The sequence below is a fragment of the Miniopterus natalensis genome, chromosome 17 (genome assembly GCF_054644295.1).
Source record: "Miniopterus natalensis isolate mMinNat1 chromosome 17, mMinNat1.hap1, whole genome shotgun sequence".
Classification (NCBI taxonomy): Eukaryota; Metazoa; Chordata; class Mammalia; order Chiroptera; family Miniopteridae; genus Miniopterus; species Miniopterus natalensis.
The window spans coordinates 23,475,351-23,486,519 of record NC_142097.1 but is presented as its reverse complement, the minus strand read 5'-3'; the positions used below and the strand labels follow the sequence as shown (position 1 = coordinate 23,486,519).

The 11,169-nt window shown below is 44.0% G+C and overlaps 1 protein-coding gene across 2 annotated transcripts in view; it reads right to left on the bottom strand.

Moving 5' to 3' along the window:
* Positions 1-1,358: 1,358 nt before the first annotated feature.
* Positions 1,359-11,169, bottom strand: part of ACLY (ATP citrate lyase) — a 35,453-nt gene continuing 25,642 nt past the window's right edge. For both annotated transcript variants that reach the window (XM_016215084.2, XM_016215083.2), the window contains 9 exons: positions 10,462-10,589; positions 9,759-9,852; positions 7,009-7,163; positions 5,565-5,715; positions 5,225-5,368; positions 3,860-3,973; positions 3,316-3,398; positions 2,725-2,801; positions 1,359-2,334 (listed from right to left, as the gene is read on the bottom strand). In XM_016215084.2, coding sequence (XP_016070570.1) covers positions 2,240-2,334; positions 2,725-2,801; positions 3,316-3,398; positions 3,860-3,973; positions 5,225-5,368; positions 5,565-5,715; positions 7,009-7,163; positions 9,759-9,852; positions 10,462-10,589 — 1,041 coding nt within the window. In that variant the 3' untranslated portion in view covers positions 1,359-2,239. The remainder of the gene's footprint in view (positions 2,335-2,724; positions 2,802-3,315; positions 3,399-3,859; positions 3,974-5,224; positions 5,369-5,564; positions 5,716-7,008; positions 7,164-9,758; positions 9,853-10,461; positions 10,590-11,169) is intronic.

Genomic DNA, 11,169 nt, shown 5'->3' with positions numbered 1-11,169 from the left:
GCCCCCCTCTGGGGATCCAGCCTGCAACCCAGGCATGTGCCCTGACTGGGAATCAAACCGGTAACCTCTTGGTTCCTGGGTCATGCTCAACCACTGAGCAACGCCAGCTGGACCAGGGCAGCTTTTTTACTTAAATATTTAAAATGACTTTGGAGTAAATTAAAAAAATTGTTTTAAATAAAGACTTGATACCAAATCCGAACTCATGAACGAGGGTGAGCAAGTTACTTATCTGTGAACTCATTATCTTCTAACAGTCATATTATCAACATTGCAAAATTGCTGTGAGGATTAAATGAGATGCTTGTGTTTTGCAGTGCGTGGCCTGTATAGCTGCACTGTTCCCTACATACTTGTTAAAAAGATGACCAAGCCCTAGCTGGTTTGGTTCAGTGGTTAGAGCGTCTTGCCTGGCCTGTGGACAGCAACCAATCGATGTGTTTCTCTCACATCGATGTTTCTCTCTCTCCCCCTCCACTCCTTTAAAAAAATCAATGGAAAAAAAATATCCTCAGGTGAGCATTCACACACACACTCGCTCGCTCACTCACTCACACTCACAAAGATGAACAAAAGCCACTTTGGGGTTTTAAGCAAGGGAGTGTTTCAAATTAGATGTTCTAAAAAATATCACTGGTGGCTGCATGGAGAATGGACTGTACGGGGTCAAAAGCAGAGTTAGGGGCACAAGGGAGCATAGTAGATATGGATCCATCAGAGGGATAATTAAAGGGTAAACTGGTAACTAGAGCTGTTGTGATTATTTTGCAGAGTATACAAATACCAAATTATTATGTTGTACAGGTAAAACTAATATGTCGGTTACACCTAAATAAGGATAAATTGACAGGACTTGTCAACCAGATAGAGAAGGATGACTCCCAAAATGTTGGCTTGTGTATCTGGATGGGTAGAGCTTTGGTTCTCATTCACTGAGAAAGAGGAAAGTACAGATTTAGGGGTGGGTGTTTTGGTTTTGGAAATAGTATTTTTTTGTTTTTTTTTAAAGAGAAAGATCTATGTGTTGTTTTTTTTAATATATCTTCATTGATTTCAGAGAGAGGAAAGGGGGGGGGAGGGAGAGAGAGGGAGAGAGAAACATCAATGATGAGTCACTGATTGGCCCCCTCCTACGGGCATGTGCCCTGACCGGGAATCGAACCCCAATCGCCTGGATCCCAGGTCCATGCTCAACTGCTGAGCGATGCCCAGCTGGGCTGGAAATAGTGTTTTAACTCCTTTTTAAAAAAAACAAAAACCACCAAAAAGAGGTAGATTAACATTTTAAAACTACAGGTAGTAAAATTATTAGAAAGTACAGATGAAAGGACATGGATGACACGAGACAGCAGTAGGTATTCATTGTTACTATATAGTTTATTCAAACCAAACTACAATAATATGGAGAAGAGACTGAGGTGGCAGCTGCCCAGAATCTTTGTGGATTACAATGCAGACTGGCTGGAGAGGAGTCCTTGGACCCACACTTCAGTAAAAGACAGACAAGTCAGTTGCATAAATACAGAGAAAAGACACAGACATTTCACAGTTTGTTTTGAGTTTCCATTTTAAACATATGTATGTTACAACTTTGCATTTTAAATTACTACTACACATATTTTGGGACAATGGCTAAGGATGCAATGGTCTCAACCCCCTGACATAAGCAGACTTTGGTCTGCAACATGGAACGTTTCAGTGAGATACCAAACAAACCCTTAACACAGAACACACAAAAAGATCCTTAAAAGATCAGATTAATACAATGCTCTTTATGTTACATGAGCAGGAAAAAGGAGAAGTGGAAACACAAGACATTAGGGGTGCTTTAAATGTATAGTATCTTGAGGTCTTAAAAGTTTCAACCCCTTCCTCCAAGGGGAAAAAAAATTTTTTTAACTAATCGAAAAAAGAAAGCAACATCAGAAAGCCCTACAATGAGGAAAAACACTATCCTGACAGTGCTTAAATGCTTTTATGTAATAAATACAGCAGGTAGCAGAGCAAATGTCACAAATATTGGCTTTGTTTTTATTTCTATGCTTATAAAAAAAATATTAAGCTTCTTTGTATGGACTGAACAGTGTTAGCCTATGGGTGTTGGTCTTCAGTGCCTGTACACCCATGGCTGTTTACATTTCAGGCCCATCCTATAGCAAGCTCCAGTGCCAGCTGTCTGCACGCTATTTCCCAGGGTAGGAGTTGTCTTCACTTTACTGTAACAGGGTTCCTGGCTCAGTTACATGCTCATGTGTTCTGGAAGAACATATGAAATATCATCCCACGGGTGACGATACAGCCCCTGCTTCAGCCTCTTCTGATCAAGATAGTGTCCTAAAATGCATTTTTTTAAGAGTTGGTAAACTTGTTAAAGTTTGTGAAGGAGAAAGGATAAGGAAGGGAAATCTATCTACTACAAAAAGGCAGATACAAAGAAATGGGGAAGTAAATTCAGATCCATTCCATAGGTAGATGTCAGGCTTGGTAAAAAAGGTTAACTGGTTGAATTTAATTATATTTTGCTGGGTTTGCAATGGAAGTCATTTCCAAGATAAAGAAATAAAGATAAGGGGGAAGTGAAAATAAGGAAGGAAGGATTAGGAACAGCAATTAAGTCAGTGTGACATCTTGTAGAAACTCACCACTTGGGTTAAGTGGTGTAGCTGAACCATGGGGTAAAAAAACACACCTAAAAAACTCTTAAAACAATAACAACTAACTCACCAATGAAGCCCATACTCCTTCCCAGCACAAAGATGCCATTGAGGGCTCCAATGTCAATATATTCATCAGATTCTTCCCTGTAACACACAATCAACATGTTGTTTTTCTGTTTCATTTTTAATCCTCACCCAAGGATATGTTTCCACCGATTTTAGAGAGAGAGGGAGCAAAAGAGAGAACCGCCAACTGCTTGCCTCCCCTATGTGCCCCAACCAGGGATTGAAACCGTCACCTAGGTATGCAACCTGACCGGGAATTGAAAAATAACCCTTTGGTGTACTGGACGACGCCAGAACCCACTGAGCCACACTGGCCAGGGCTCAACATGTAGTTTTAAAATGGCTCACATGACGGCCCTCCTCCCCACAGAGAGTACAACCTCTGCCCAGGAGTGAGAAGCTAGCTCTCTTTGATTTAAAGTGGTAAAGAGGGGTGCTATGGGTGGTAGAAGTAGAGGCAATTTTTGTTTTTTTATACCTCACCATATTTTCTAAATTCTCTGTAATGAGCATGCATTGCTTTCAGAGTTGGGAGGGGACAACAATAAAAATCAATGAACATTATGAAGAAGGAAAGGGCTGCAAAGCTCACCGAGTGAAGGACCCACAGTTTCTAAGCATGTCTACAAATGCAACACCGATGAAGCCATCTACATTCAGGATAAGATTTGGTTTCTGGGAAAGCAAAATATTCAAAGCATTTATCATTATTTCTCATTTTTCCCTTGTAATTTTTACTACTACTACTACTACTATACTGTGCATTCTGTCTGGGAAAGCAAAATATTCAAAGCATTTATCATTTCTCATTTTTCCCTTGTAATTTTTACTACTACTACTACTACTACTATACTGTGCATTCTGATCACCATTTAAAAACCTCCTACCAAAACATCCCACTTGGTTAGAAGAGACTGTCTTATTGAGTTTAATCCCCACTGTCTAGCCAAGGGCCTGACACCTAGTTGACATTTAGTACATGTCTACTGAATTTAGTTATGCAACAGAAATAAAATTTTTCAGAAAACCAGGTTTAATTTTAGCTACATAATCAAAAGATAACTTGGTTATCTCATTTCCCCCAAGAAATTCACCCAAAACTGTAATTCAGGAGTTAGGGACATTTTCTTTTTTACCTTCGAGGTGGTAATCTTTTCTACTTCCAGCGCATAGTCGAGCAGGGGGGTGGCAGGGAAGTGCTGTTTGACATAATCTTTGAGGATCTGCACTCGCATGTCTGGGTTGTTTATCTAGAAAGTGACTCAAGGTTACAGAGGAACCCACACTAACACTGCTATTGAGAAATACGTTCATGCTCATGTCGCAAGGAGACGCACTATACATTTCACATACAGGTGTGTTCTAGGGACCAGATCCATATCATGATTCCATGTAGCCCAGATTATGACACGTAAGTGTTAAGAAAAGGGCTGCAAAGCTCACCGAGTAAAGGACCCCAGTATGAATGTGAGTCATAAGGCCCGTCTCGACCAGTAGAGTGACTGACTAGATGAGGTTTCTAGAGCTACAGAGCCAAGGACCCCAAGGCAAAGGGAGCTATAAAGATCTGTCCCTGTAAGGCCCTGAGCACCTGCAACTACCTCTTCTCTTTCCCTTTGATTTCTTTTTATTTATTACTTTTTTCATCCTTACCTGAGAACATGCTTATTAATTTTAGAGAGGAGGAGGGACAGAGAGAGAAACATCGATTGGTTGCCTTCCTGTATGCACCCCAACTGGGGATGGAGCCAGAAACCTAGGTATGTGCCTTGACCAGGAATCAAACCTTCAACCTTTCGGTGTACAGGACAATGCTCCAACCAACTAAGCTATATGAGTTTCCTTTTATTTCTAAATACAGCTCACTATCAGGACACAGAGAAGACTACCTGCCCTGTGGGAGACTCTATTAACTATTTAAAATATTTACTCCCTGGCCTCTACCAATCAGGCTTGCCCTGATATTGCTTTTCCTGCCCCACTGATGTCAGATGTAACCATGTGACTTTCACTGGCCAATGAAATTCTAGTCAGTGAGCTGTACCAAGCAGAAGCTCCAAGAGCTTTCACATGATTCTACCATGACTGTTTTCCCAGATAGGGGCTGCTTCTTCAGTGTCAATGACAGAGAACAGAGCAGGAGACAACGAGCAGTGGGTGTAGGGTGAATAAACCTTTGCTGTTGCAAGCCACAGAGATTTTTGGAGTTCTGTGTTACTGTAGCATGCAGCTAGCCTCAGGTGACTGATACGTTCCTTTAACTCTGACCTCAGTCCTTTCTCCTATAAGGTTAGTAGGATGAGTCTCCAGCTCATCATATTTTCACACAACTGAACACAATAAAAACTGTTTAAAAGCAACCTGTATTACAATGTTGGCATCTGTCAACACATCCAAAGCTTTGCATGTTAGAGTCAAGAGCCTGGGTGTTCTCAATTAAACTGATGCTCTTTTGTCCCCATTCACCCTATAGATCCAGTCCCTTAAGAAGAACAGCTTACCGACTTCACTCGGTGACCGATGCCCATGATCAGTTTTCCTTCCTTCTTCATCTTGTTCACAAACTCCATGGGGATAATGCCACTATCAAAGGCTTTGCTGAACATCTTGGCCGCTGCATCCAGGGCACCTCCAAACCGGTCCCCCTATAGGAGAAACAAGCCCATGTTGCCCTGAACTGTGAGTCTCCTTCAATTTTGCAAACCAATGTGGCATGCCATGAACAACGCCAGCGCAGGTTTTTATCCTCCAGGGCTCCTCCTAGGACCCTGCTGTAGCCAAGCTGCATGGGGCCAAAGCCCAGTGTCCCAGCTGTGCACCTCCCAGGGTGACAATACTCACAATAGTGAGCAGCCCCGAGGTGAGGCTGGAGACCAGGTCCTTCCCAGCCCGAGCACAGATGATGGTATTATGAGCCCCAGACACGGCTGGCCCGTGATCAGCTGTCACCATCAGGCACATCTCAATGAACTGGCAGGAGTACTTGGGCAACCTAGAGAAGGGCAAGTAAAGGGACAGGAAAAGGAGGATAGAAACAAGGGTGAGCTGCCGAACAGGAGTTACACTGACAAGGCCATGCTCCTCTCTCCCATCTCCCTAAACAAGTCACTCAAATTCAAGAAAGGCAGCAATCTGCCAGTCCAGGTCAGATACTATCATACAACTCCAGGCAAAACTTCAAGATTCTTTTTTTTTTTTACATCAATGAGATGTGAGAGAATCACTGATCTGCCTCCTGCATGCTCCTTACTGGGGGATAGGGCCCACAACCCAGGCATGTGCCCTGACTGGGAATCGAACCATGATCTCCTAGTTCATGGATCAATGTTCAACCACTGAGCCATGCCAACCGGGCAACCTCTAGATTCTTAAGCAGCTCTGAACTATGCTGATAACAAATACTGCTTTTAAATAGCAACCAAGGTTTGAAATCTCTTCTTTAGTCAGTTTTCAGCATGAGCTGCTATAACAAGATTTGGCCTGTATTTGTGGCTACCTTCCATGGACCAGACAGAGAGGAGGTGAGGTCCCCATCCCTTTCACAGTATAGGAGGCCCTAGACCTCTAGTGTTCATCCTACCAACTGTGATTAAGAATATAGTCTGGAGATACGGGGATGCAAGAGTGGAGTGAAACATGCTCAAGTATTAAAACCCATGCACATTTTCCAGGAAGGGTCCAAAGCAGGACCAAGACCCACCTTTCTGCAGGTGACGGCATGACAAACCAAGACTTTGGCTTAGCCTTCTGCCCAGGCCCACACCAAGCCAGGGGTGTGGATCATGTACTCACTGTGAATCATGTACTCACTGTCCCCCTTGCCTAGCTGTCAATCCCAGGGGAGGGCTAAGTTTGGGAGTTGCTGAGAAAACCTCATATTCAGGTTGATGATACAAGGTACTCTATGTCTATTCGGCAACTCTACCAGCCCTGCACTCTTTAAGCTACCAGATCCATCCAGATCTCCCCTGCTAAACCTCATCTTTCTCTCAAGAGGCCTGCATTTACTCCATCTCATGTCTTTATAAGTTCCCAAGGGAACGGAGCTGATCCAAGATTCCTGATTAAGTGATGCTTTCTACTTGTCTTGGTTTAGATTGGCCTTTCTGTCTTTGGAAGACATAGGAGCAGCCTGTATTTCTTTCCTCTAGCCTTACAATTGATTTGTGGCCATAAAGACTGACCCTGGACTACTCTGAAAGGCTGCCCATTTGCGTTTCCATCAGGGGAAAATCATTAACTCCAGCTTGCAGGGCCGTACCAATTTGTGCATTCCACGCCTCACCTTCTCTGGAACCAAAGGAGGCCGAGGACTCCACCGATGCCCATCTCTTCCTTGAAGACCTCAGTGATGGGCATGCCCGCATAGATGAGCTCTTGTCCCCGCTCATCGCAGATGCTGGTCATGAATGAGGCAGGTTTGCGGATCAAGCCCAGCTCCTGAGCAGAGACAGGGGCAGAGGCAAGCAGCGCTATGGTAACCACAGAAACTTTTCCTGGACTGCCCCACCATCTGTGCGCTCAGAACCAGTGTCCCAGGAATGTCTTAAAAATCCTGGTGGCCATGTATTCGATAACAGCTTCTACCACGTCGGGTTCAGGCCTAGGCTTGGAGCATCACTTGCACATCTCCACCCAGCCTGACAGACAAACTCCTCCCGAGAAAGAAGTACAAAAGCCCTTTTACTGGATTCTTTCATGGGTAAAAACAGGAGTGCCAGGCCCATGGCACCTGCTTAGCCTGAGCAGTATTCTGTTCTTTACTGAGCATGTGCAGGGCCAGGCAGTGCGCTAAGCCATTTACATCCATCAGTTCACTCTGACCTCACAAAGGAGAATCATTCCTCATGTTCAGCAGAGGAAATGAACCTTATAGTGGCTCAATAACAGTGGCCTGGCTACAAAATGAAATGGAAAAGTGAATCCAAAGGAAAAACATTTAAACACTTAACACAGAGCTGCCAACCCCCCACCAAAATGTAATGAGGCACATGGCTGTGGATGTCTTTTACCCAGGGGATGGGTATGAGCTCCTGAATTTCCTATTTCCTGAGGTGGGGCACATGGGTATCATCAGCCAATATTCTCCAAGCCCATTTCTTCAATCATCCCCTATGAACTTTAATTAAAAAATGCTTTTAACTTAAGTTTAATTACATGAGTACATTCTCCTTTTTAAAAATTTAAAACAGAACAGATCAAGTTATGTGACCTTTGGCCTCCACCTCATCTCAGTTTTCTTCCTTAGTGTGTGTTAGTTTAGTGGACATCTTTCTGGGCCTTTCTTTCTCTACTTTTATTTACATGCACACAAAAACACACGGAGAATATACAACACCATTTTGTGTGCACAGTTTTTATAATCACAGTAGATATACTGTCCTGTAATGTGTTTACTCAATGAACTTGAGCTCTATAAATGTCGGTACACACACAGATCCAGTTCATTCCCTTACCTGCTGTATAGTATCCCATCATATGACAATACCACCACTTAGCTATTCCTTCACTAATAACTATCAACTAGAAAAACATTCTCAAACATGTTTTTTGTTTGTATATGTAAGCATTTCTCTGAAATAGTTCTCTAGACATGGACTCCCTGGGCCACAAGGTATGAGCACTTTTAAATTTGATTCATATTACCCAACTGCCTTTCAGAAAGGCTGTGTCAATTTCCACTCCTACCAACCACAAATGAATGCATGTTTCCTCACACCCATTCAAACACAGCATATTACCAAAGAATTTTTATCTTTGCTGGCCTAATAGGGAAAAACTGGTGTCACAGTTCTGTTATTTTTTTTAATCCGCACCCAAGGGTATTTTTCCATTGTTTTTCAGAGAAAGTGGAGTGGGAGGAGAGAGAAACATCAATGTGGGAGAGATACAACAACCGGTTGCCTCCCACATGCACCCCAACCAGGGCTGGGGATGGAGCCTGCAACCAAGGTACATGCCCCTGGCCGGAACTGAACTCCGGAAACTCCAGTCTGTACGCTGATGCTCTAACCACTGAGCCAAACCAGCCAGGGCTTGTTTTGTTTTTTGAATCCTCACCCAAGAATGTTTTCATTGATTTTAGAGAGAGAGGAAGGGAGAGAAACATAGACGTGAGAGAGACATCGATCAGGTGCCTCCTGTATGTGCCCCAACCGAGGATTAAGCCCGCAACCTAGGTATGTGCTCAGACTAGGAAGTGAGCCCGCAGCCTTTTAGTGTATGGGACGAAACTCCAACCACCTGAGCCACTCAGCCAGGGTGTTATCCCAGTTTTCACTTTGGTTCTTTTTTTTTTTTTTTTGGTTAATCTTCACCCAAGGATATTTTTTCCATGATTTTTAGAGAGAGTGGAAGGAAGGGGGGGAGAAAGAAACATCAATGTAAGAGAGACACATCGATTGGTTGCCTCCTGCAAACCAGGCACGTGCCCTTGACTGGGAATCAAACCCATGATCCTTCAGTGCACCAGCCAGGTCACTTTGGTTCCTTTTATGAGTGAGGTTGAGCACTTTTTACTCTTGAAAGGCCCTTTCCTACCTATTTTTCTAATTGGGTCTTTTAAAAATTGATTTCTAAGAGTTTTTATATATCAAGAAAATGAGCCCTTTATGCCCCTTAGACAAGAAGGTAGACACTTTACTTCACCCTGAAATCTCTTAAGAAATACAAACAACTCTAGGGGACACTGTCTGCCCCAGCCCATTTTCAGGTCATGCCACCCAGCCGTGGGAGATACCCGCTGCCCTCTGCTGCCCTGAATTTGTTTTACCCATTGGTCAGAAGGGGCCACCTCACAAGCTCCAGCACACAGGGAGGAGATGGAATCCAAGAGTCTAACCGGTTTTTCCTTAGCCCTTGGAGAAGCCTCCCTTAGGAGGAGTGGTTTGGAACCCAGAGCAGTGATCACATGGTTGCTCTAACTACTAGGGCAGGCTTTGTTTCCAAGGATTCAAGACAAATCACCTCAAAGCCCACCACCTCAGACCCCAAATCTCCCTTGCCCACACTGTAGGGGACATACACAGTACCTACCCTGGCCCAGGAGTAGTCCATTGGCACCGTCGGGGGAGGCACCTCCTGAGCAGGTACAATGACCCCTTTGGTCACAAGATCATCGTACACAGACCTGGGAGGCAGGGAAAGGGCAGGAAAAAGACACCCATGTGGATTTTCTTCTGGGCTTTTCTAAGTCATCCCAAGAACACTCTGCCATCTAATCCAAACACTTTAGGTTTTCCTTCTCTGTACCCCCTTCCTGTCAGTGACTTACTCTTATAAGTTAGATTCCCAAGAACTAAATGAAACAGGTTCTGGCAAAGACTCTCCTACCACGTCTGAATGGGGCTTTATAGAAAGCTGAATCTGGAGACCAGGTAAGGACAGAGAGGAAGAACGGGAAAAGACAACAGCATATCAACAACTCTTTATCCGTCAATTAGGGTGATACTTTCCAAATGTTTCTATGCTCATCTCTCATTTATGGCCAGCCAAGTAAGAAGGTTAAGAAACTGAACATGTTTTGTTTAATACTAGCCTGGATGGACTGTAACTGCTGCTTCTACAAGCAAACAAACAAACAAACAAACAGCCAGAGAGAAAAAGGATTTTGGTCTCTCCATGCAGCTGCTGAGACAGACCAGGAATATCAGACACCTCCCTGTTAGAGAGGCTGTTGACCTCAGGAGGCATTTGGAAAGGGAGAGGGCAGCTGACATCCTACCCAAGGTTCACTTACTGAATGATTTCTCCAAGTTCATCGAAGCTCCGGGGCACAAACACTCCTGCCTCCTTCAAAGCCTGGTTCTTGGCTACTGCAGTTTCAGACGCCTGGTTGGCACAAGCTCCTGCGTGGCCAAATTGCACCTGGTAGGCAAAGGAGAGCCACATGACTGGACTTGTTAATCCCCCAAGAGGGAACAAAGGCTCCTGGGAAATGTCAGCACTCATTACAGGCTGGACCCTGCTAAACAATCTTCATAAACCACTTCCTTGTGCCCCAAGCAGGTCCACTGAACAGGTATGATGGAGGACTTATTTTACAGACAAGGAAACTGGCGCACTGAGGCGTCAGGAGCTCACACTCAAGGTCACACGGCTGGTGTGTATTGAAGCCAGGATACAAAGCCTGGCAGCCCAACTTCCCAAACTCTTCATTTGGTTCCCCCTGGGCAGTGCTCAGGACAGGCATTATTTCTGAGCAACAGGCGAGAAGTGAAGTTACCAACTGGCAACCTGAGGCTGAAGTGAGCTCACAGACATGATCTGACTGTCCTGCACTTTTTGTAAAATAAGTACCAATATTAAAAAAAAAAAAATTACTTGTAAAATCACAAATTCCCAGCTTCTCTGAAAGTCAGATTTTGCACTCTAGGCCTAAATTCCCACAGAGCAACAATTACTTGAAGCCAATGAGCAATGGCTGACTTCCACCTGAGCACACATT